Source organism: Myotis davidii, unplaced genomic scaffold (assembly GCF_000327345.1).
Source record: "Myotis davidii unplaced genomic scaffold, ASM32734v1 scaffold189, whole genome shotgun sequence".
In the NCBI taxonomy this organism is placed as follows: domain Eukaryota; kingdom Metazoa; phylum Chordata; class Mammalia; order Chiroptera; family Vespertilionidae; genus Myotis; species Myotis davidii.
In genome coordinates this window covers 115,713-143,173 of record NW_006383017.1, presented here as the reverse complement: position 1 = coordinate 143,173, position 27,461 = coordinate 115,713, and the positions used below count along the sequence as shown (strand labels likewise).

Sequence of the window (27,461 nt, the reverse complement as noted above, 5' to 3'; positions counted from 1 at the left end):
ATATGCCCTTGACCGGAATCAAACCCGGGACCCTTCATTCCCCAGGCTGACACTTTATCCACTGAGCCAAACCGGCTAGGGCCCATTTATAAATTTTAACTGCTGTATAGTGTTCCATCACATAACCACAATTCATCTCTTTCCTTATCATTGGACCTCTAGTTTGTTTCTAAATTTTTGCTATTACATAGAATGCTTCTGTGAACAAAGATCCTTGTACACATACAACTGAGATTCTCTAATATATATCATTAGAAGAGGGATTATTGGTCAAAGTGTTACACATTTTCAACTTCACTAAATATTGCTCAATTGCTCTCCCAAGTGGCCATGTCAAGTTACATTCCTGCCTGCAACAAATGATAACTCCTGTTTTTCCATAAATTTACTAGCACTTAGTATTGTCAGACCGTCAATATGTAAAATGTGAAGATGCATTTAAAACATCTGAAATCTGGACACAAGTAAAAGCAAAATAAACATGGCAATTTTTATAGGATATCCCATTGATGTGTTAGTTTGCATTTCCCTGATCTTTTTATATTTTATTGGCTATCTGGATTCTTTTTCTGAGACTTGCTGGTTCATATCCTTTGACCATTTTTCCTTTGGACTTTTCTTACTAGATTGTAGTTACTTGTAAATCTGAGATAGTAATATTTTGTTATATGTGCTGCAAATAACATCCCCCAGTTTGTCTTCTACTTTAGTAAATATCTTCTATTGTACAAGTTTTTAACATTAAAATAGTTGAAATTATTTTTACCTTTGTAAGTTGACACAACACCAAGTTCATAAAATTATTTGTCCCTCCCTCCTTTTCCCCTAATCGTTTATTTTTAAATTTTTTAAAAAATATGTTTTTATTGATTTTTAGAGTGAGAGGGAGGGAGAAAATAGAGAGATAGAAACATTGCTGCCTCCTGCGGGGGATCAAGCCTGCAAAACAACCGAGGTATGTGCCCTTGACCAGAATCGAGCCTGGGACCCTTCAGTCTGCTGGCCAACACTCTATCCACTGAGCCAAACCAGCTAGGGTGCTAATAGTTTAATGTCTTTAATTCACCTGGCATTTATTTTTGTATAAGGTATAGAGATTAACTTTTATTTTTCCATATGGAAACCCAACTCTCCTCAAATTATTCATTGAATTATTTTTTTGTGATTTGTAATGTAATGTGACTGCTATTATAATGTACCAAGACTTCATAGATGATTGATTTCTGGGCTCCTTTGTTCCACTGATATATTTGTAGCCCTGATACTATATTCTAAATCATGATAGCTTCATTAAAAGCCTTGAAATTTGCTCAGCTGGTGTTCAGTGGTTGAGCATCCACCTATGAAGCAGAGGTCATGGTTAGATTCCGGGTCAGGGCACATGCATGCTGTCAGCTTGATCTCCAGTAGGGGGCAGGCAGGAAGCAGCTGATCTATGGTGCTCTTTCATCACTGATTTTTTTCTCTCTCCCTCTCCCTTTCTCTCTCTGAAATCAATAAAAATATACATATTGTTAAAAAGTTCCACTGGGCTCATATGCATTCAATCCTTACTCCTACCTCCAGCTCCAGGCAAGAGGGCCAGCCCAAGCACTGGAGGGTCTTGGGTTGGATTTCCAGTCACAGGTACATACCTTGATTGTGGGTTCACTCCAAGCCCCTGGTCTGGGCTCATGTGGGAGACAACTGGTTGATGTGTCCCTCTCACATCTATCTTTTTCTCTCTCCAACCTCCTCCCCTCCCTCCCTTCCTTCCACTCTCTAAAAAGCAATGAAAAAAATATCCTCTGGTGAAGAGGAACTAAAACCAAAAAGCAAAAACACTTCTAAATGTAAACTGTAGGTATGACAGCTATCTTGAGGATACACTTGATAATTCATCCAAAGAAATGCATTTCCTTGTTTTGGATTTTCTATAACTCATTCAGAATCAATATAAATGATACAAGGTGTAGGGACACAAAAATAATTTCTCTCCCACCTTTCTAAGTTCTTCTGGCTGGACTAATAAATTAACATGAGACAGATGAACAGAAAATGTTTAAAATTTATTACATATGTACATGCAGGGGTTTCCTAAGAATGAGACCCGAGGTTGCATGGGGCAGTTGAGTCTTCTATGCCATCTGGACTAAGAAGGGGGGCAGGGGTCTGGGACTTCAGAGGGAAAGTGGGCAATTCACTGTGGATGAGAGAGAGCAAACATGTGGTCAACAAATGTGCCAGAAACAATGGGACACAGAGGGGAGTCCGACAAACAAGCTTTGCTAGATTTCTCCTTGTCCGCCACACTCAATTCAGACATGTCAGGGTAAATACGCTAAGGCTCACTTCCTGAAGCAGGCTTTTATTTTTTTAAACATGTTTTTATTGATTTTAGAAAGAGGGAGGGAGAGAAGGGGAGAGGGAGAGAGGGAGAGAGGGAGAGGGAGAGGGAGAGAAGGAGAGGGAGAGAGGGAGGGGGGGGGAGAGAGAGAGAGAGAAAGAGAGAGAGAGAGTGAGAGAAACATGGATCAGCTGCTTCCTGCACATTGGGATCTAGCCTGCAACTTGGGCAGTGCCCTGACCTGGAATCCAACCTGGGACCTCTCAGTGCATCAGCTGAGCCACACTGGTCGGGGCGGAAGCAGGTTTTTTAAATCTTAATTCCTTTAGGCAGATAAGGGAGAGGGTCAAAGGTTCTCTGAGTCTTTTGTTTCTTAACACACTGCGCACCAGTAGTGCTATTCTGGCTTTACCCAGTGGCCAGATTCGTTTCTATTGAACGAGTACAGAAAACGTTTTACATAAATGGTAAAGGCAGGCTTTCAAATTAAATACCCATTGCATTTTCACGTTATTTATTACTGTTCTTACAAGCTAATATCTTTTAAAAGAATTCTCATGATTGGCTTCCCAACCACAATGCCTTTTCTAGAAAAATCAACCTCAGATCTTAATCATTTGCAAAACCAGGTACTTCAAGAGAAACCGGTCCTGGCCACCTCCATCTGCCGCTCCCGGTGCTGCTTATGTGCTTGTGTGGTGCGGACTTGGCACCTCATCTGTGAAGCGGTAGCTGAGGAGACTCATCAAGATCGAGAACAGCAATCATATTGGGTTGAAGGTGGCGGGGCAGGACGGCTCTGGAGTGCAGTTTATGATTAAGAGGCACACACCCCTTAGCAAACTAATGAAAGCCTATTGTGGACAACAGAGTTTGTCAATGAGCGAGATGCGATTCTGATTTGACGGGCAGCCAATCGATGAAACAGACACTGCACACTTGGACATGGAGGATGAAGGTACAAGTGATGTGTTCCTGCAGCAGACGGGAGGCGTCTGCTAAAAGGGGATTACTACTTTACTCCAGAACTTGTGGAGTAATAAAACTGCAAGGAGTTTGGTTCCATCACATCCTATTAAATATAGTCTTCTCTTTTTTCATTTTCCCCTTTCCCACTCCTTTACTGGACATAAAGTAACTGATGTATGTGCACAAACATTTGCATTTTTAAAACTAAATGGCCAATGGTATGTGGTGTTGTTTGGTGTTTTGTTTTTTAACTTTTTTAAAAAAATATTTTTATTGATTTCAGAGAGAGGAAGGGAGAGGGAGATAGAAACATCAATGAGAGAGAACCATCAATTGGCTGCCTCCCGCATGTCCCCTACTGGAGCTCAAGGGCACTCCTGGGGCATGCACCCTGACTGGGAATTGAACTATGATCTACTGGTTCCTAGGCTGATGCTCAACCACTGAGCACACTGCTTGGGTGCTAATGGAATGTTTTTTTTTGTTTTGTTTTTTAAAAAATATATTTTATTGATTTTTTACAGAGAGGAAGGGAGAGAGATAGAGAGTTAGAAACATCGATGGGAGAGAAACATGAATCAGCCGCCTCCTGCACACCCCCTACTGGGGATGTGCCTGCAACCAAGATACATGCCCCTGACCGGAATTGAACCTGGGACCTTTCAGTTGGCAGGCCAACGCTCTATCCACTGAGCCAAACCAGTTTCGGCTGGAATGTTTTGATAGACATCAAATGGAGATGGGATGGGGAAAAATACTGGTTCTATGAAAATACTCCCCTTCTCCATTAGCAGCTCATTCAGCTTATAGTCCAGTAAGTTATTTTGCTCTCATTGTTTAATAACAAAAAAAACAAACATAAAAATCCTTGCATACCTTTGGAAAATTTTAATGTTTTCACTTATCATTGCAAAATCAAGGACAATTTTATAACTTTTTTATACATAGCTGTTATATGTATAACAGTCTGTTAAGTAGGAACAAATTACTCTGAAAGAGTTCTAGATAGTTTTCCCTTAAGTCAAATGTCTTGTTGTTTAAATAAACTTATTTAAACTAAAAATAAGCAGGGTAGCTCAGTTGGTTAGAGCATCGTCCTGAAACCCCTAGGTTTCGGGTTTGATCCCCCTTCAGGGCACATAAAAGAACCAACCATGGAATCCATAAATAACTGGAACAACAAATCGATGTTCCTCTCTCTCTTCTCCCTCTCTCTCTAAAATCAATCAATACATTAATTAAAAAATATATATTTAAAAGAGAGAGAGAAACCCGTCATCCTGTTTCCCAGACCAAGGAGAAGGAAAACTCACCTCTGGCTCTGCAGCCAAGCATCTCTGGCTTGGATGGGGGGGGTGGTTGAAAGTGAGAAAGAATACAGCCTCTTCCATGGTTCCACAGGCTCCTGTGTCGCCTAGTTCACTCTGCTGTAACTGCCAGCTTCCTTTCCTGTATCCCCCCTCTACAGGGACTGAGTATTGCCAGGACCTGGTACAGCGTCTCCCTTTAGACAATATTATTTGCTAAGTAAATGGATATAAAACCATTGAAGCTTGGAGACAATGTGGAGTAGCAAAAAAAATAATTATCTTACTTCTCAACTTTATAGGTCTCATTCTGACTTTGAGTAAAAAATTATCTGAACTTTCGCCCTGATTGGCAAAAAGGTGAGAATGGATTGCTAAGATCTCCTCCAACATTCTATGTACATGTATACAAACCAGGTTTCAAATTATAAGACTGATTTTTAAATGAACACACCAGAATTCGTAAGTGCAAATGAACACTTGCCCCTTTAAATGTAGATACTTTGGCCAGTGTGGCTCAGTGGTTGAGCATCCATCTATGAACTAGGAGGTCACAGTTCAATTCCTGGTCAGGGCACATATCCGGGTTGTGGGCTCAATCCCCACTGTGGGCATATAGGACGCAGCAGAACAATGATTCTCTCTCATCACTGATGTTTCTATTTCTCTCTCCCTCTCCCTTCCTCTCTGAAATCAATAAAAATATATTTAAAAAATAAATACAGGTACTTCGACAAGCTATTTACTCATTTAATCATGGAAGCCAATTTGGAATCCTGAAAAATTCATTTTGTTTCTAATTCAAAGCAAAATCAAATAGCTTTTTAAAAATTTACAAAAGCAACATATATTAAAATAAATTAGAAATCATAAAAGGAGAAAAGAATTGACCTATATCATAGAGAGAGAAGCACTACTGTGGCCTGGGTATAAATCTTTCTGAGTCCTCCTGCTGGAAACATATCCTGTATGTCTGCATTATTTCTTTATAAAACCAGGATTATTCTACCCTGGTAACCTTTCTCTCCTCACATCCTTTGCAAGCAGAGTAATGGGAAGAATGACAGTATTAACTTAACCAATGACCCATTGCTGGATATTTAGGTTGTTTACCCATCACTATTACCAAAAAATCCTATACTAAATGGTAGTTGAATTTTTGTGCACACAATTATGTTTAATTATGTTTCAGAATAAATTTTCAGAAGTGATTTTTTTTGAGCAAGGCTGTACATTTTTAAGACAGCTGTTTTGTATGCAGTTTTTTTTCTCTTTAGTAGATTTCCATCTTTGTGTGTGTCTGTGTTTAACTTGTTACATTTATTATCTTTATCTTTTTTTTTTAATCCTCACCCGAGGACATTTTTCCCATTGATTTTTAGAGAGAGTGGAAGATAGAAACACCGATGTGAGAGAGCCATATTGACTGGGTTGTCTCCCGCACATCCCAACGAGGGATGGAAGCCTGCAACCGAGGTATGTACACTCTTGACTGGAATCAAACCTGGGACCTTTCAGTCTGCAGCTCTATCCCCTGAGCCAAACTGGCTAGGGGCCAGATTTCCATCTTTTTGATAGTAGATATAATCACTGGAAGCAGCTAAAAGTTACTGGGGGTCAAGTTTGGTGTTTAAAGTGAGAGATCAAGTGAGGCAAACAATACTAGTTTTGGTTGGAAGCCTCTACTATTCAGCACTGTGACTTGTTTTCACAACAGGCTCATTATCAAACTAAGCATATTACTTCCCAGACACAACTATGAAGGGGACAGAGCTTGGTGAAGATGCTTTCTTCAGATTCATTATTTCGCAGTTATATCTCATTCACACAGAGAAAATCTCAACATTTGAGCCAATCCACTTTAAACAGCTGTAATGGTTCACCTAACTTAAATAATTGCAGTATTTTTTCTAGTATGACATTCTCATAAACACTCATTTGGCACTCAAATGACAGTTCACATACATTATCTTTTTAATTTTCATGCCACCACTAAAAATATAGATGCTATTCTCTCCATTTTATAAAGGAGGAAGTAGAGGCTCAGAGAATATACATCATTTGCCCAAGGCAACACAGCTGACAAAAGGCAGAGTCAGGGTGCCAGTTTGGTTCTGCTTAGCTTCAAGCGCCCACGTTCTTTTCATTTTCTGACCCAGCCGCTAGCGCCGTTGTGTAATTCTTTAATGTATCACTATAGGCTGCTCAATTCTTAACGGCTACGACTAAAATTTCTTAATGGCTCGATCACTACCAGTGAATAATCATACTCTTTATTTAACCTGGAAGTGAACTAAACAAAGCTGGAGGTACTGCTTATGAATAGGCTCATTTATATTCTTAAGAAAAACTGGCAGTAACTACAAAACCTCATTTATTCAATTTAAATAAAGTCAATATTGATACTGGACTTTACATTTAGAGAGACTTGTCTGGCAAGTGAGCCATGTTTTAACAATAACCATAGTAAAAGAGAAAAAAAATTAAAGCACTATGTTAAATAAAAGGCTAATAAAACCTGGAGGAAACAGCTCAGTGTTTTCTTTTAAACCCTGAAGAACACCAAACATATGTGTTGCACAAAGAGTCATTTTAAGAAAAGACTTATTAACAATCCAATAGTAGAGTCAGCACTAAGAATTTCAATGATATCCAACTCAAAAATGCATAGGGAGTAAAGTTATTTTATTAAATCATGCACATCACGTGTGTTAGTGCAAATAGTTTAATCTGTACTCCAGAAATTCTATTGTATTTTATATCTTTACAAAATAGATTTAAAACAATTATTTACTTTAAAAAATGTAATTCTGAAGTTAAGCATTTCAGAACAATATTTGCAATAACCTATATACAAGAGGTACTGGGTACCACTGGCATATTAGCATTCTGTGGTGGAGTGGCTTCCTGCAACAGAAAATGATGAAATGAACTATGTATGACAGTATTTCCTACAAGTCATCTGTGACTAATTCCTCCATAAATCTAGTGATCCTCCCAATAGCCAATCCCGAATAGCTTAAAACATAACCTTTAAAGTACAAACAATGACTGCCAAACATCACAAGGCAAATTATATCCTAAACTTCTATTTCAATATTTGGCTAGGCCTGTGGATTGCCACAGAACATTCAAGCCAGTTCACTGACATTGCCTCCTGGCCTTCATTGACTGAAAAATTTAACTATGTGATACTTTAGAATATTCTATGATCTAAATAAACTTTATTGACATGACTGTGGTGCTGCACAAAACCACCTCTGTGTTTTAAATTTATAATATCAAGCAGTGTTTAGGTGCTTCACTGAGCCTGGAACGCTATTAATCTTGGGAATAGTGCTCTCAGTAACAGAACATACCAATTAACAAAAGAAAATAACCATTTGCATACCCAACCAGGAAATCTGTTGGTAGGTAATAACAGTATACTTCGAACATGAATTAGCTTTGAAATACCATAATCAAATTAAGTCTGTAAAAGCTTATCTAAAGAGAAATTAATTCTTTCTTCAATTAAACATGCTTTGGAGGAAGAGATGATAGAAAAAAAAAATCATGCTTCCTAAAATGCTGTATATGAAAAAGTAACTTGGCTTTAAAGAAAATATCTCTTTAAATACATGAGGTTTAATAAATTACATTCCAATTGACTCAAAAGTTTGGTTTACTGCACTGAAATTATATAATTACTATGTTTTTGCTTCCAGAAATTCTTTAGTTTGTTCGAGAAAATACTCTCATGGAAAGTTTTTCAAAGTTGATGTCCTCCACATCGTCGAGTCACATTAAGGCTGAACAAGCGTGCACATATTGCCCAAAGTATCACTAGAGCAGAATACTTTCCAAGTGCATTATTTCTCCTTAAACAAAAAAATCCACACAAAGAGTTGTCTCTAAGTCTTGTTCCCAATAGCTCAGTGGTTTTATAACAAGTAAAAATGGTGTAAATATGTAAAAAATATATATATGTGTATATATTTCAAACTGATAGGCACTGAGCACACAGGGCCTCTCTTCCCATGTATACATCGGTTGTTTGGTTTGGGTAATTAATGAATCAGAAAAATGAATTATCTGGCCTTTAGAATTCAGAGTAAAATACCCATAAATTTAATGTTATAAATAATCTGGTGTACCAAGAAGCCTACTTTAGGCCACCATAATATTCAGAACCCCAACATACTAATTTAAAAATTACATGAAAAATTGCAAGCAAGTTATTGCTTACAATAAAGTCACAATTTTATATTCTCTTTATAGACAGATACATCTTATATAATTTAAAGCAATGACCCTACAGCTGTATTCTTGCACTTCTGCCTGCTGCTTTAAGAGGTAAAAAGGAAGAAAATGGTTGTTTGTCCCCAGCATGAGTGTGATGCCAGCTTCTAGAGGGAGGACGGTGTACGGACTCAAGAAACGCTCTCATGGAGAAGCTCTGGCCAGACCTGGCACGGACAGCACAATGGCTGTTACTGCAACCAGGGCAGCCAACATGGGCATCCAGGGCCAGGGTTTCTGTGTGGAAAGAAACCAAGAGTCAGTATCACATTCTCCCTCTTTTTTCAGACATATTAACCCCTTGGTTTCCAGAGAGTCCTGAATACTTGACTATTAGAAAAAACTTATCTTTGCATAAGAAAACATTTTAAAAAGAAAGGAAATAAAGGTGTGGGAGAGCAGGTGTGAGAAGAGCCCGAACAGCAGGAACTCTTTTAGAGGACCGCTGTGTCTCCATACATCTCAGGCAAGTCCTGGGCAGTTTTCAGTTTTGTTACAGCTAAGACCCAACAGTGACTTCTAGGAAGCCCTCTGGGCTCAGCCTGCTTTATTTACTCCAGTACCCATATATTACAACTAACTGATGTACACAGATGCCTGGAGTATGTTTCTGCCTAACGTGTTTATTTCTTGATAAAAATCAGACTCACATAGTAGGGTAGTTTTATACAAAAGGTTGGTCAGTAAGGTGATCAAAAGAAAATGGTCTAAGCTTTGATGCTCGAATTTGAAACCACATAAGACAAAATCAGATGGGGTTCAAGATGGGGAAGTGCTACTTAGGGACTCTGCCTATCTGATACTTTTGGTAAAGACCATGTCCAGTGTAATAATGTCATGTGATCATCTCTTATGATCTACTAACATGCATGCCTGTTGGAGGCAAACATGGATGGGCTGTTCCCTGTTAATTTTCAGAGGGCTTTATAATATCAACTTGCTTTTGGTTGATAGCTTTATTTTTATTAGTGTTTTTATTAAGAAAGTTGGCTTTTAAGGAAATATTCTAATGTTGCAGATCAGGGCTCACAAAGATATTTGGGATAAATTTACTTTCCTAAGTAAATGCACATTGAGGTTGAGATTGTGAGCCAATGGTCCATTATGTTAATCTCATCCTTTTTCATCTTCATAGCCCTTGTGTAAATATAGGCAAGGATTGAAACAAAGAAACCCTACACTATGGAAAAGAAGAGGAAAGGGAGGAGGAGTAAGAAAGCTGGCTGAAAACTTCAAAGAGGCAAACTCTTCATTTCTCATTAAAATTTGATTAAAAATATAATTGGAAAGGGGTACTAATATTGCAGAAATTCATAGCTTACTCCAGTTTGCTAGAGACAAAGACTCAGTTAAAGGCAGAATATTAACAGCTGGTTAGGTTGGAATTAATTCATTGTTAGCATTACTACAAAGGAAACAAGACAAAATGTTACATGATTAGTTGATTGTTCAGTTCATTCAAATGACACAATACATGGCATACTAAATGAAGGGTTTGCTTCAGGTAACAAAATACCCGTGTGGTTTTGCCATGCACTATATTACAAATATGGTACAAACAGGTGACGGGGACAAACAGACAAGGACTCAACAGTAGTGCTTGTACCTTTCTCTACCACAATGGACCGAAACACCAAAACAGGAAAGCCAGGAATAGGCCGATGAATACGGCTGGGACGGGTTGTAATATGGAAGGCTAAAGAAGGGAAGGGATATTAAAATCATTTTATGCTATAAAAAATCAGATAAGATGATTTAGACCCCAAGGGGGTGGGAGGAAGGGTAGAAAGACTGAGGTAATAGAAGTATTAGCACTCAGGTTTTGCACTGATTCAAACATTTTAAAGACATCTAATACAATCCAGAATGATGGACTGTGGTATGTAAGCTGACAAACTACACCCTAACAGGAACATCTGGAGGAATGGGCAATGTGGGTGTCCCTAACGTCCTAATGAAAGGCAGTATGTTAAGACAGAGCAAGGGCAATACCTCAACAACTGATGCTCTGCTTGACAGTACATTATTTTTGCTTCATACTTGGAATCCATTATTTGACATGAGTATATTGGAAATGGCTAAAATTTATTTGATCTCTCCATCAAAACCTTTCTTTAAAAAACCAAAACTCTTTTGCTGTTGCTTTAAAGCTTAAAAATAAATGCCCTATGGTGTGTGTTTTCTAAACCAAGTAAGAGAGCTGACATAATGTATGATCATCATTTGGTATATGAAGATAGGCAGCTAAGTCTCAGGGCTTTGGGTTTTATTACCAAATATAAACAATTATTAAATTAGGAGGAAATTACCACAATGAGTGTTATTACAAGAGTAACATTTTAGTACCACACGTCCATATTATAAATAAAAGGAAATTTACCCTTAAGGTAAATTATTTGTGCAACTGCAAATAATAATAATGTTACTTTAGAAAAGGCTCTAAGTGGTGCAGGGAATCCATTCTGATTATGCTAGATGTCTTCATAGGTTAATTTAGTAGAAGGTAGACTGAAATTCCATACTCAGAAGGATATGAATTAACATAAAAGATAGGAGTAATCAAACCATTATGATCTGATTTTAGAAGAGTTCTGTAATCTATATTTTCAAAATAAATGCACTCTATTTTTGCTTAGCATACAGCCTCCAGACCCCATTCATTAACTTCTAAAAGTCTTCTAACTAAGCCACATGCCTTTATTTTCTAAAAAACTAAGACTTTCTTTGGCAAAGGAAGGACAGCTGGACACAACTCATGAGCATTCTGTGACGGCCATGCAACACCACTCTTTTGCACTGTGCTGCGAGTTAAGCAAAGTGCCTTCCTCTGCAGGAAGTGTGTCTCCCGCAGTGTCCAAGCCATGGCAAAGGTCTATAGTAAGTCACAGCACACCCAACCACACTGAACATCATCCATCAGTTAGGTCCCACAAAGGCAATGATCACCAAAACATGTAACACAACATTTATTTAGTACCACATCTTTTTAAAGACCATCTGCTTTTCTAGCAAATGAAAAACAAATTAACATTAAACCCAGTTTATACTAAAACATTCCAACTTCACACATGCGTGCACACACACATGCACACACATAGCCCTACAGAAACTCTTTAATATTTCCTAACATTTATGGGAGGCCAAAAAGACACTACGTTTTTTAGGAATGTGCCTTAGTGAGAAAATTCTTAGTATAAAATAAAAGCCATAATAAAGTTTCCATTTTTGAATACAGCCAAATGCTAAGGAGTCAACATGAACTACTCTTTCTTAGGTGGGACTCCGGTGGTACAAGGCTTCATTTCCCAGCCAGGAAAAAAAAGAGCCAGAAAGTGGGACAGAAGTTCAGATTCATCAGGGGAAAGCTGACAGTTCTTAGGTAATTATTCTCTTGCAAACAAGGCTCTTGCTCCAGGCAGTCCTCAGGCTCTTCTAGGGTACAGGTTAAAGGAGCAAATTCTTAAGTAAAATTTTTGACAACACAATGATTCCATCATGGCATCTCATAATGAAAAGCTTAGTTCATGCGTATTATAGGCCTTAGTTTCTCAAATCAGTAATAAAATCCTCTGAAGAATCGGTTTCAGGGCTCTCACCTGCCTCTCAATCAAAGCTAAGCCAAGTTTGCAGACTTACATTATTTCCTTTTTCTCGGAGCAGCTTCAGGTTGTCTTTACATTGTTTGAGCTCATCTGTGATTGATTGTTTTTCCTGCTCAGTCATTTCAAACTTCAACTTCAGTTCTGAGAGTACAGTCTGTGTCTTTTCATACTAAAGGCAAAGAAAAAAGAGTGTGCAGACTCAACTTAAATGGGTATGAAGTTATGTTCTAGTCAGGCTTATATACCAGACCCTCTTTAGTCACCTGCAACAACAGAGTCAAGCCTTTTTGTTTTAAGAAGGATAAGAATCATTTACACTAATAATAAGAAGTCTTTAATGTTAACTTGATTCTATGTAAGAATTTTCTGGCTCTGAAGCTAAAAAAAAAATTAAGAGAAGTCACTAGTGTGTCATCTGTTTCTAATATAAAGGGTCACTTTTTCCACTAAGTGAGTTAGAGGAGAAAAATAAAATTTCAAACTGAGTAAAAGAAAACAAGGGAAGAAAAACTCCATAGCTTAATTAAATGGCAAGGTTAGAAAGTATGAGTTTATATCCTGGTAAGCAATATCAGCCAAGCTAGTTTAGTCGCGAAGTAGAAAGTATTAATTCCCATTAGTCCTCCTTTAATCCAGCATCACAGGTTATGAAATGGTTCCAGATAAATGAATTTCTAGGCAAATAAAGCAAAGAAATGTGTCTAAGGCAGCGGTCGCCAACTGGTGGTCCGTGAGGTCCGAAAGGTTGGCGACCACTGGTCTAAGGTACCAACGACTATGAGTAGGGACATTTCTATCTCTCAACTTAAACTTATAAGCATCAATTAAAAGTAATTTTTAAAAATGTGTTTCTGATAGACATTATAGAAAAATGTCTATAGACAAGTGAAACAAACTACTTCCTGCTCTGAAAAACAGTTCACAGTACATAATTTTCAGATGCACAAGCTAGTCCTCAAAAACACGGGTGAGGTTAATGGGAAATGCAATATGATGTGCCCCTACTTAAATGCCCCGGGAGGCAGGAATTCTAGACTGGTTCCACTTCTAGATATTGCATCTTACATGCAAGCTGGGCTCCCAAAGAGCAAAGACTGTTCTGCTGCTGGCTGTGCCTTTGTCTCGGCCTCCGCTGCCATCTCTGAAGATTGTGGAAGAAAGAAAGACAAGGGCTGAGTATAAAATAAATAAACCATGGGTCTGCCATACTGGAAAGGTTTCTCCTCTTCCCTAAACATAGACCATGAGGCTGGAAAGCTTCTAACCCTTTCTGCCTATATCCTAGAAATTCCTCAATAAAGGATACACCTTGATATGGTGCTTCTGAATAATGCAATTACCTTGGAGTTTATCATTATGCATCCCAAAAGGTAAAGAACCAAGAAGGGTAAAAATGTATAAAAACATTAGTCAGAAGAGGTGGGGGTAAGGGGCTTAGGGTCAGCAGAAAAGTCACTAGAAAATGGGGAGAAAGGTATGTGTACAGAGAAGGAGGTAAAATATGAAAGGGGCGCCTTATTACCTACCAAAGTCCCCAGAACAAGTCCAGATAATATACCAGAGAGTGAATTAAGGAGTAAGATTCATGGACTTCCTTCCAGAAGGCAGAAGGTTATGGGTAAGCTGCCAAGGAAAATTCAGTGTACCTAGACTAGTCTGTGTGCCTTAGAATATAATCAATTCTCAATGATCTGATTCTTAACAGTGAGTAATAGAGCAGAAATGAAAAGTGCTTTGCTGACCTAAATTTCCCCTTACTTTCCCTTTCCACCATTTTCACATCCAGCCTGCCATTCATACCACAGCACTTAGCCATTTCTCCGTTCCAGGAGTTGTGAAGCTGAAGGACAGGAAGGCAGCTCAGTCGGGAGATCGGCTGTTTACCTTCAGCATGTGAGAGGGATGGGAAGAACTCTGGCTCGGAACAAGGTGGTGAGGCCAAACAACTTCGCTGAGTTAGTCTTTGCAAGGTGACTAGTATATTCAATGTATTATAAATTCATAGATATTCCTACTAAATTAAACTATGTAGATGCTTTTTAAAGTCAAATATAAAGATGCTATACTATTATTTTTCTCTTAATACTGAGGGTAAATGTACTGTTCTCATGTATTTTTTCTTTGTTAAATATTCAAATAAAAGCTGCCACATGTAAAAGTTTAATTGTTGGAACAAAGGTCACCTTCTGCAATCTTAATTTCATATCTTGCTTGGATATCACTTTTGCTCTATCTTGCTTTCTAACTCAGAGGTGAGAAATGAGCTCAGTTTTGATTAAAAGGGAAATACCACACAATATTACCAACACTTTTGGTTTTCTTCTTAAATAACCTTGCTTATTAGCTGATAATATTTTAGCCTTTTACAGTGCTCAAGATACATAATGATGATACTACGCATGATTCTATGAGAGAAAGGAGAACAAGGGAGAATACTGAAAGGGAAGAATATATGTGCATTAATAAAAGGTAGTAATTCATTTGCAACGGATTACACAGATATAAGAACCTCAGTAAAGAACAGTTTAGTTACAGACTAGTATCCAATAGTTGACATCAGAACAAACAGAAAGAGAAGCAAATTTACATTACAAAGAAGTGTGATGACTACATATCATTTCACAATGGAAAACACTGAACAAGAAAACAAAAAAGAAACATATTGACAAGATCAGACATATTTTTAAATATGCTGCATTTAATGCAATCCAAAGGCTATCAACAATTTAGATGCTGTGACAACATGCCACTGCAATTTATGGAAACAGTTAAAGCATTTTGCACTGATGGCTTGGTAACCAAAAACAGGCAAACAAATAATGCAACAAAACGGTAATGCATTCATAGTAACATACAACAGAACCATCTTCCAACCACAGCATTCTTCCCAGATTTTGAAAGAATTATGACATATGGACTGGAAGAACACGAAGTGCTTACAGGATTAAATACTTGGGTATTTACTTTGGCACAAAATTTGTGTTCCAACTAAATAAAATGAGATTTCTCCCCAAACACATATCCTTAGCAAGAGGATAAAAATGAACATATTACAAAATCAATATAGCTGCATATACTGTTACAGGTTTTTTTTTCCCCTTTAGGAACAAACATGAAGACAGAACAATAATCATTTCCAAGTTCAAGATACTACAAGGAAAGGAAAGTGCAAAGGGAAACTGCATGATTAAACAGATTTTCTAAAAACAATTTTGGGAAAATTCGTTATTAAAGACAGAGAACTGTCTTCAACTTCCTTCCATTTATAACAAATCCTTTGTTTAACAGAGTCTACAACTGGGGTGGGCCCTGACCAATAAGTAGATCAAAATGCACTAGGCTTCTCCATGCCCAGAGCAGGTCAGGAGGCAGTGCAGGCCAGGAGTGCAAGGCCAGTAGGACTGAACACAGCTCTTACTGCTACATTGTCAACTTCAAGTCTTTGCTCAGAAGAGGCTGGGTGGGGTCTCTGCTCCAAAGTCAACCTTCACCATTTTTAACATGATTTTTTAAAAAAAGCCACCAAGTCAAGGTTTTAAGCAAAATGACATGAAACAGGCGCATGCATATTTGTGAAGAAGGGAAAAATGAGATGGGGGTTGTGGGAAGAAAGTAAAAGGTCATAGAATATGTATTTGGCTGGCTGGTTATTAGGTGAATTTTAAGTAACTTTTCAGGCCAGTTTCACCTGAGGGGTTTAAACAGCATTATGGTGTGGCCTCACTTTATTTTCCAAAGTATTCTTTCTTTCTTTCTTTTTAAAATATATTTTTACTGATTTCAGAGAGGAGAGGAGAAGAGGAAAGAGATAGAAACACCAATGATGAAGGAGAATCACTGATTGGCTGCCTCCGCACGCCCCACACTGGGTGGAGGACTGAGCCCACAACCCAGGCATGTGTCCTGACTGAGAATCGAACTGTGACCTCCCGGTTCATAGGTTGACTCTCAACCACTGAGCCACAACAGCTGAGCATTTTCCAAAATATTCTAAGTAAGATACTGTCTTTGAGAGGGTTAAGTGATTTGGTACAAAGGGCTTGTCATATAGGTCAACTAACTGGTACAGAAAAAATTTTAATGTAATTTTATATATTTATATTTTTTAATGGTTTGGCCTAAATATAAATTCTCTATATATGGACCATGATACACAGCTAGAAATCACCAAGCAGAGATGTTCCAAGTATCAACTTCGTGACAGGTAACATAACTTGATTTCTAACTAGCATGAATATCTGATTTGCTTGTGGCTGTAAGTCCAACCATAATGGGGCTTATAATGTCTTTCCGCTTTACCTCTTTCTGTACATCCTTTGCTTGGTTTTCAGCCTTACTGAGAAGAGTTTTTAAATCAGTTGAATCCCGAAGATGCTGTTCTTTCAAGGATCCCATCTGATTCTCAAGCTCTTTCCTCGTCATCTGAAGGATGCCAAGATCACTGGTAAGCTCTAAACTCTGCTTCTGAGAACTGTAAGATAAATATTCACAGAGTTATTCATGTAGAAACTAGACACAGCAGGAAGTCCAATTCCTTAAACATTTCACTGGGAGGGATGGAGTGGATTTCAGAGAAAAGAAAAGTACATAAAAAATAAGAGTTTCAATAAGTAAAAAGTGTCAAAACACTAAAGAATGCAAGTAAGTTTAAAGCTGTGTCCTATTTGCAGATAATCAGATATACATAAAGGTTGAAATTTAAAAGTAGAAGTAGAAGATGACTATATTTTGTTATATCACATTATATTAACTATCATAAAAAGATTCAGTGTAGGTCTTCTACAGGAAAGAATAGCATGTGCTTCAACTATTTATTATAAGTACTTGACAAATAGGATGGGGGACAGAAACTCACAGTTTAGAAGTCACTGCCAATTCAAGTAAAGATAAACCTACTCAAATGAGAAGACACACCAAAATGGGGAAAAGCACAGGACAAAGAACCAGGAGGCTGGGGCCCCTATTTGGTTGTGGGATGTTAAGCAAGTCACTTAACTGGTACAATACCATTCTCTGAGTGAGGATTTCCTGAGCTCTCAGATTTGTGCCGGCACCATGTTATACAGACACAGATAACACAAGGAGAGTCTCAGTGCCCTCCACGGAACTCAATTTCTGAGGCTGTTTTCCGGCTTAAATTCTATGATTATTAAATTTTAAAACTTGATTAAAAAAAACAACCACAATTTACACACTAGGAAAACAGTTTTATAGGCATAAAAAGAAATTCTTTATTCAATTCCTTTTACATCACAGACAACAAAGAACAAAAGACCTGAATAGTGTAGTTGTGTTAAAGAATTTGGCTTCCAGGACCTGGCTGGGTAGCTCAGTTAGAGCATCATCCCAATACACCAGTATTGTGGGTTCAATCTCCAGTCAGGGCACATACATGCATCAACCAAAGGATGTATAAATACATGGAACAACAAATCGATATTTCTCTTTCTTTCTCTCTCTCAAATCAGTTAAAGAGATAATTTGGTTCTCATATATAAATGAAACAGCTAAAGGAGGATAAGGTCTTAAAAATTACAGTTTATGCCTCTCAGGATGAGTCATAAGACTCAGGAGGTACTATCCTATATAATAACATCCTAATATGCAAATCAACCAAACGGTGGAATGACCAGTTGCTATGATGCACACTGACCACCGGAGGCAGATGCTCTATGCAGGAGCTGCCCCTGGTGGTCAGTGCACTCCCACACGGGGAGCGCCGCTCAGCCAGACGCTGGGCTCATGGCTTGTGAGTGCAGCGGCAGTGACAGGAGCGCTAAGGATCCCTCAGCAGACATCCCCCGAGGGGTCCCGTACTGCGAGAGGGTGCCAGCCAGGCTGAGGGACCCCACCCCCTCCAGCGCACGAATTTTGTGCACCAGGCCTCTAGTGCAGTATACTAGTAAATCACATTTTGATTGTATGCTAGGCAGATTCTTTTTTTTTTTTTTTGCTGGGCCAATTCTTAGGAGGCAGATGTGATGTCAAGCCAATACAGCCAGGAACTAAATGGCAGATAATAACCCATGAATAAAGACTAGCTTCTAAATACAAGTATGCTGGGGAGGCTTACCAAATAAATTTAGAGAACTACTAAACCAGAAGTTTAAGAAGTTAATTTGTCTTAAATAGTATATGTCAATTTAGGCAGACAGCTTAACCAATGACCTAGTATGAATATTCCAAACTCTGTGACTTTATATATATATATATATATATAGACCCCAGCAGCAAGCTAAACTACCAGTTGGAGCCTCTACCTCTGGTAGTCATAGCTACTGGTCGAACAGTTGAACAAACGGTTGGACACTTAGCATATTAGGCTTTTATTATATAGGATATAATGTTTTTATTGATTTAGAGAAAGAGAGAAAGGGAGAAGGATAGAGAGATAGAAACATCAATGAGAGCCCAGCCAGCATGGCTTGGTGGTTGAGCATCAACCTATGAACCAGGAGGTCACAGTTCAATTCCCAGTCAGGGCACGTGCCTAGGCTGTGGGCTCATTCCTGTTGTGGGGCACCAGGACATGCAGGAGACAGCCAATCAATGACTCTCTCATCAGTGATGTTTCTATCTCTTTTTCCCTCTCCATTCTTCTCTGAAATCAATAAAAATATATTAAACACACACACATACACACACTTCCCTTTAAACAAACAAACAACAAAAAATCAAAACATTAATGAGAGAGAACATGGATCAGCTACTTCCATGTATGCTCCTACTGGGGATTGAGCCCCTAACCCAGGCATGTGCCCTGACCAGGAATCAAACTGTCGACCTCCTGGCTCATGGGTAGAGGTTCAACCACTGAGCCACGCCAGCTGGGCCCTTTTTTCTTTTTTCGTTAAAATCCTTACCTGATATTTTTTCCCATTGATTTTTAGAGAGAGAGGAAGAGAGACATAGAGAAACATCCATGTGATCAGTTGGTTGCCTCCCACATGTGCCCTAACCAAGGTTGGGGATCGAGCCTACGATCAAGGTAACCTTGACTGGAACTGAACCCTGGACTCTTCAGTCCAAGCGCTGAAGCCCTATTCACTGAGCCAAACCAGCTAGGGTGATCACTGACTTTTTGCTAACCTTAATGCTCTTGAGGAAGGTAACCACAAGGCTAGCAAGAATAATGACTTCCATTTTGGTGTACCGGGGAGAAGGAGGTGGATTAAAAGTAGCTTTAATAATAAACAGGTACTACTTTCATATTCTGAATAAGAGTACAAATGCTATTTAAATAAAAATATATAACAGATCAAATTTTTAAGGAAAAATAAATTTTGAACTCTGTAACAAACGTTTTCAGAGTTAAATCCTTGTGGGAAAACAGGACTCCACTAATCTGTTGAAGTAAATCTACTGCATTGATTGGTTTGCATTTAAGGTACTGGATGCTAGAAAGATTTAACTGATTAGAGAATTCTTGATCTTATATATTATTACTCTTTATGTAACCCTGTTTGAAGTCCAGAAGCTGAATTTGTGTCTTTTAATTGTATAAATTCTTTGTCATGGTCATATCATCCTTATTGTAAAAGAAGGGATCACTAGCGTGAAAGAAAAGCAAACTTGTATTTGAAATTTATTATCATTTAGTTTATAGGACAAATTCAATCACTAATTAAAGATCTTTGCTGTTCATTTAGGAATATTTTTTGGGGGAGGGAGCATTTAATGAACCTATATTCCATGAGTACATCAAAAGGAAAGAATGTGTATCATGATGGTGGTGGTAGAAAAAAAAATGCTGAAGTAGTCATGTAGCATGGTTAACCTGCCAAACAGCCAAAATGAGACTGGCTGAACATTTTGCTCCAAAAATATATTTAAGTATCAAAATTAAATTAACTTTAAATTAAAATGTAAGATAAAGAAATATTTCAAAGCTAAAGAGAGTTCTTGCATACTTGTGCAATTCTTTTTCTTGCCGCTGCAGTTCTGATGATAGCAAAACATTTTCCTTTTTTAGAGAATGGCATTCAGTTTCCAATAATTTCCATTCCTTTCTCAACTTCTCTAGTTCACCTAAAAGAATCCCAAAACATATTCATTAACATAGGAACATAACTTCCATAATTAAGAGAAAAAAGGTGAAAAATTTCAGAGAACAACATACTTTCCCCTTTAAAAACATGTAGATTTTACATGGCTATTCTTAGATTCCTATTACTCTGCATCTATACCTCACGAGAAGCCCCATCACTTTGAACTTTTGTAATCCCCTCCCCACTTGACTTTTATAAGACAAATAATTTTTAACAGTATTTAAATAAAATATAAAATTATAAAACATTTAGCTTATTCTAGAACTTGCAGACCTGAAGTTCTTATAGCCCTACTATAAGACACTGTTTTGCATAATCAATTGCTATCATAGAGAAGAAGAGCCTGGGTTGTTAATTTTTATAAGTTATATGGTTATCATTGTCAAGAGGTTAGAGCTTATGTAAAATACACTTATCCACCTTGTAGCCTTGTTGCTTCCTCTCTCTGCTGGTCCTCACATTGTTGACATCGAAGCTGAAAACTGTTTTGCAGACTCGTGATTTCTTTCTCATATTCAGACGCTGCTTTCCGCCACCTCTCGAGCTCACCTCGCACCTTCTTAAGCTCTTCTTGCAAAGAAGCAATGTCAGTGTCCCGCTCAGAGGCAGCCTTTTCTGCTGCTTGATGAAGAAGCAAAATTTCATCTCGGGCACTAAGCAGTTCATCTCGAGTGCTTGTGATTTCACTGTCCTTCTCGTCCCGGAGATTCTCAATATTGATGTGTAACCTCTGCAGTTGGGCTACAAAAGTATATTTATCTATCATTTGCTTAGTCCATAGCAATTAGGAATAAAAGAACAGCCCATATGGGACTGTAGTCACTACATAGCCCAAGCTATCACAGCTGTTTGTTGTTTTTGATTAGATTGTACAAGCAATCTATGTTTAATGTAGAAAATGTCAAAATACAGAAACACACAGAGAAAACAAACAAATTAATCTTTATTTCCACCACACAAAGGAAATTGCTTCAATTGCTTCTAACATTTGGACTTATTCTTCTGGGTATTTTTTATGCATCTATACATGTAGAAGACAAAATAGGGAGGGATAAAAATATGTGTAGTGCTCTCTATCCTGCTAGTGATGAACATCTCTTAACAGCAAAATAGTTATGCTGTAACCTTTTTTTTTGGCAGATCCTTTATTTTAGACATTGCAGACTGTTTAGTTTTTAATTATTCTAAACAATACTGCTTAGGGTGAATTCCTAGATAGAGAATGCTTGATCAAATGGTAAACATTAGAAAAATCTTTGATGTTCTTGATTCAATTTTCTGTTCAAATGTCAATTCCTTAAAGGAGCCTTCTCTGATGACTTACCTAAAAAATCTTATCTGTCATTCTCTAGCTATTTACCCTGCCCTTATTGGATATCACATTATATATTTGTTTGTTGTTTATCTTTTCACTAGACTGTACATCTCATGCATGTTCTACCCCCAATACTAGCAAACAATCAAGAATTAATAAAATCAATGAATACTGCCTAATTTTTAAACTTTATTTTTATTGTTGACACTATTACAGATGTCCCCATTCAAAGAGGTACATTTTTAAAAGATCTGGTCTTATGCCCTGATGATAGAACTGGAAATAATTTGTATGAAATAACACTTTGTTTAGGACTAGCATATTAGGTTTGGTAACTATAACACAAGAAAATTATAGGTAAAAAAAAGTTCCCTTTGCCCTAACCGGTTTGGCTCAGTGGATAGAGCGTTGGCCTGCGGACTGAAGGGTCCCAGGTTCGATTCCAGTCAAGGGCATGTACCTTGGTTGCTGGCACATCCCTGGTGGGGGGTGTGCAGGAGGCAGCTGATCAATGTTTCTAACTCTCTATCCCTCTCCATTCCTCTCTGTAAAAAATCAATAAAATATACTTAAAAAAAAGTTCCTTTGACAAAATAAAAGAATAATTAAAATAATCAAGGGGGTTTAAGGTGGGGAGAGGAGGAGGAGGAGGAGGAGGTTGCTTCATAAATAAATATTAAAGAAAATATTAGGCCTTTTAAGTGTGCAGGAAACACTGAGAGGTAACAGGTTCAAAACCTGAAAAGACACAATGGCCAATAATGGTATGACCATGGATTTGTGGGTTAAGTCCTGAAATATACATGCTGGCACTAGGGGGCACTCATTGATGCTTATGTAAGGCATCTTTAAAGACAAAAGGCAGCACTAAGTCACAGAACTGTCACAGAAAATTGCCCATGTACAATACAGGATGGCAATATAGATTCAAATAACATTTATATAAACTAATGAATAAGAGCATTAAACTATAATAAGGGCTTAAAAAGTTTTCAACTTAAAATGATATACAACCTATGCCAGAAATTCTAATTTGACCATAATAAAATTTAAAAATTTTAATAGCTCAAATATCCCACTCAAAAGAAAACCCAAAGACTGGCTTTTCTCTGGGCTATTTTAGGACAAATATCACAGGCCTCATACCATGGCTCCCCATTTCTTCTGAAGTGAGATTGTCTAATTTCTTCTCACCCTATCTTGCAAACTAAAAATTTAAATAACATTAGTTCCCTCTTTGACAATGAAGGCAAATTAATCTTGCTTAGGAATCTTACAATAGCATAGGAAAGAAAGATCTCGCTTGGGGTATCTCGCAATTATAGCCTCACAGTACCAGGAGCTGCAGTTCAAAGAAAACTTGTGACAGGCAGAGGGTTTTCTGCTCATTTCTGCAATGACTCCGTGATAGCCCACTAAATGGGGGCTATGAAGAGCAGCCTTTACCACTGAAGGCAGTGTTGGGACCATTATTCTGTTTCGTGTGGTATATAATTTTTGTTGCAATGCCAAGTGTGTTATGAACATTAGCAACATAAGCTAAAAGTGCTAATGCACAGAGCAGCTCAAAATGATTTCCTATCTGAAGGCTCTCTCTGTAGTAACTCACTGCAATAACTCAGAAAGTGACAGCCTTTCCAAATCCTCACCTTCACCCTTGCTCTTCTAACCCAAGTGTCTATTGTTTGAGTACAGGGGAATCTTCCTTTATATAGAAAGAAAGGAAAGGAGAAAGGGAGAGAGGAGGGGGGAGGGAGAGAGGGGTGGAAAGAGGGAGGGGGGTAGCTCACCCAGTTATAGTCTCAGATTCTAGGGAAGAACAAAGGGAATGCTCTGCCCTCTTAGTTTCCAATCCCTGTGAATCACTAAAAACTATCTCAAATACCCTTAGTGTTCATACCTTGAAGAACCTGTATTTGTTTAGTGGATTCCTCAATTTGATTTCGATAGGCTTTTCTTTCTTCTTCCAAAAGAGCTAAAAGTAAAACACAGTATATCTAATTTTGTGAGTTAATAAAAGTATACAGAATTGGGCAGTGGGAAATTTCTTAAAAATTCTCTCCTAAAGTTTATTGAAGGAAACAAAAGTTAGGCAGTAAGTATCATCGGTATTAGCAGTTAGACAGTTTAAAGGTTTTAGGAGCACAATACAGTAAGTAGTAAGTAATAAATCTATTCAATTGAGTAGTGGGGTTTCTCAGACTTTGTATCACCAAGATATGTGCTATTCTTCACATGAGAAACATTCTTGATAATTGTTAATCAGCATTTTGAGCTTAAATTAAAAAAAAAGAACTTAAAATCCTAATGTGTACTATCAAGTACATAGAAAGTACTGACTAAATAACTGCTGTTTGGGAAATGTTTTTGTTTGTTCTTTTAAATATAATTGATTAAATTAGCCTGAGCTCTCCATAAGGTTTAAGTTCAATGCATAGCAATTCTAATTTCTTCAAGAAGCAGGAAAGGAAGGGAGTAGTAGCTTCTCCCTGAGAGTCTTCCTCCTGGTCAGGAAGGCCTTCTTAGAGAACATGAGGACGCCAAAGGCCGTTCACTTTCTCCTCACTCTAAAACTTTCTAATGTACTAATTGACTACAACCTGGCAGTTACTGTGAATGATACAGAAGTGTAAGCTCTAGGGAATAGCCTATGACTCCACTGGCCTGTGACACTACAGTTAAGTGAGCTACTAGGAAAGAAACGGTTGGGACATTAGAAGATTCTTTCTATACCTTAATCTAGCCTGATTCTTCCCATTTACTGTTGAGTACACTGGAAAGTCACAGGGAATATAAATCTCCCTGATCTTATACTGAGTAGCTAACATTAGGTTAACTAAAACTTAGAAGTTTATATACATAGCTTTTCCCTTTTGTTGTACTCAATATGTAATTAACTATCAAGATCTTTCACTGGCAGAGATCTTTCATGATGTTCACATAAAAAATGTGAAAGAAGTAGAGCAACCGAACTCTCCCCACTTTATTGATGTGAAACATAAGTCCAGAGAGTTTAAGTAAATGTCCCAAGATCACATACCTAATAAAGTTGTGGATCAGGAACAAGATACCTTGCCTCTAGACTCCAAGATTGGGGCCATTCAATTATATCATGTTGCCTCCATATCCCCTAAAGAATCAAAGTAATCTTGATCTCACCTTGAAGTTCAAAGCATTTTTGTTTACTTGCACTAGCTAGCTCCTGGGCTTCAATCAATTCCTTGCGAAGATGCTGAATTTCTTGTTTTGCCTCAATTTCTGACTGTGCACCCTGCGAGTCATCTGATAAAAATATGTTTATTTTAAAAGCAAAAGTTAGTATCACAATATAAACTCTACAACCAAAGATTAGCAATCTCATGTTTAGACATGCATAATTAAACAACACAGCATAACTGAGTTAAATAAAACATGGGAGCAAATTATATTAAGCATTTTAGTCATTTTACCTTGGAGAAAGAATACAACTACAGTTAAATAAATATATTAGTAGCTCATGGCATGTTACTATAAAACATATATTAATACATACTAACATTATAAATTTCACTCATATAGAGCTTATGTAAGGCCTGAATGTCAGTAAGACAAGCATAATGTGATTCTTTACCAATTTTGAAATTCTTTAATAACAAAATCAGAACAATTTCACTTTTAACTTAACTGGAAGTGAAAAAAAGAAGAAACAAACTTTTCTTCCAGAAAAAGTATTTTTAGCATGATTTCCACAGTTGTGGGATACAAAATAAAAACTAGGCTGAAAGCTGCACTGTGCTCATGTTGTCATGACTGTTTTCCCAACACTATACACATAACAAATATTTGCTGAATTATTAAATGATGTAAGAAATAACTTAAATGATTTTATTGAAAGAAATTAGATCTACTATTACATCTCAACTACATCCTTCCCCTAATTTCCTTCCTTTCTAGCCATTCTGTTCATCTTTCATTGTATTAAAACTTTCTGCTACTGCACATTGCCTGAAATAAATTAGATAGGCCATATTCTTCCAGTACATTCTATTTGACTATTACTTTGTTTTACAAGTAGATCAGGCATAACAACTTTAATCCATCAAAACAGAGCTGCCACAGCTGGTTTGTCTCTGTGAATAGAGTGTTGGTCTATGGACTGAAGGGTCCCAGGTTCCATTCCGTCAAGGGCACATACCTGGGTTGCAGGCTCAATCCCCAGCCCTGGTTGGGACACATGTGGGAGGCAACCAATTGATGTCTCTCTCCCACATTGATGTTTTTCTCGGTGGCTTTCCCTCCCTTTCACTCTCTCTAAAAAACAAACAAAAATCAATGGAAAATATCCTCAGGTAAGGATTAACGAGAGAGAGAGAGAGAGAGGGAGAGAGAGAGAGAGAGAGAGAGAGAGAACGCTGAGGCCCTGGCTAGTGTGGCTCGGTTGGTTGGGTGTTGTCCATGCACCAAAAGGTTTCAGTTTCGATTCCAGTCAGGGCACATGCCCAGTTTTTGGGCTCAATTCCCGGTAGGGGGCGTGCAGGAAGAAACCAATTGATATTTTGTCCTCACATTGATGTTTCTCTTTCTCCCTCCTACCCATTCTCCCTCCCTACTTCCTTCCTCTCTCTAAAAATAAATGTTATTTTATTTTTAAAAAAATAGCTGAGAATATAATTTCACAATACAATCTAAGTAAGTCTCAGATGTTACATACACATATTTTCATACTCATTGATTACATGGGGAAAGGGGAAGAGAAGAGGAAACACTTCCTTATAGTAGAAAGCCAGCCAGTAAATGTAAAGGGAATGACAGAATCAGAAAATCACTATTTGGCAACTAATGTAGTAACAGTTGATTCAGGCAAGAATCATCAGTAAATGCTAAAATTAAGTAGGTAATAGGAGTAACAGGATATTTACATACCAGTAATAGAACAATTCAATATCACATACCTCCTGATATGATGTGCACTATTATTGTTATATCCCTACCAAAAATGCATAGCTTGAATCTAATCATGAGGAAACACAAGGTACAGACAAACTAAGGGACATTTTATAAAATACTGCTCTTCCAAAATGTCAATGTCATGAAATACAAAGAAAGACTGGAACTATTCCAGATTAAAGGAGACTAAAGAGACACAAAAAAAGAATGCAACCCATGACTCAGGATTTTCTTTTGTCATAAAGGTCATTATTGAGACAACCGACAAAATGTGAGTAAGGCTTGTGGATTTGATAACAGTAATATACTAGTATATCAATGTTAAATTTGGGGAACTGTATGATAGTTATGTGAGAGAAACAAAAATTCACACGGAAGTATTTAAGAGTAAAGGCTATGATGTTACAGTTGTTCCTCTTTTTTCCCTCCACAGCTCCCCTCCACCTGGTTCCCACCCCACCCTCTGCCCTTACCACTTCCCCCGTCACTGTCCTCATCCATAGGTGTACGATATTTGTCCAGTCTCTTCCCGCACCCCCCACACCCTCTCCCCCGAGAATAGTCAGTCCACTCCCTTTCTATGCCCCTGATTCTATTGTATTCACCAGTGTATTCTGTTCATCAGATTTTTTATTTACTTGATTTTTAGATTCACTTGTTGATTGATATGTATGTGTTGTTCAGTGA

General features: G+C 37.7%; 1 protein-coding gene across 13 annotated transcripts in view; it reads right to left on the bottom strand.

The window, feature by feature from the left end:
• Nucleotides 1–6,963: 6,963 nt before the first annotated feature.
• SLMAP (sarcolemma associated protein) overlaps nucleotides 6,964–27,461 on the bottom strand; it is a 93,912-nt gene continuing 73,414 nt past the window's right edge. For 11 of the 13 annotated variants that reach the window (XM_015558220.1, XM_015558224.1, XM_015558222.1 and 8 more), the window contains 7 exons: nucleotides 25,008–25,130; nucleotides 23,749–23,823; nucleotides 20,954–21,274; nucleotides 20,396–20,513; nucleotides 16,785–16,956; nucleotides 12,520–12,654; nucleotides 6,964–9,120 (listed from right to left, as the gene is read on the bottom strand). In XM_015558220.1, the coding sequence (XP_015413706.1) occupies nucleotides 9,028–9,120; nucleotides 12,520–12,654; nucleotides 16,785–16,956; nucleotides 20,396–20,513; nucleotides 20,954–21,274; nucleotides 23,749–23,823; nucleotides 25,008–25,130 (1,037 nt within the window). In that variant the 3' untranslated portion in view covers nucleotides 6,964–9,027. Of the gene's footprint in view, nucleotides 9,121–10,489; nucleotides 10,580–12,519; nucleotides 12,655–16,784; nucleotides 16,957–20,395; nucleotides 20,514–20,953; nucleotides 21,275–23,748; nucleotides 23,824–25,007; nucleotides 25,131–27,461 lie in introns of all 13 variants that reach the window. The other 2 variants (XM_006779102.2, XM_015558226.1) reach the window with 1 other exon arrangement.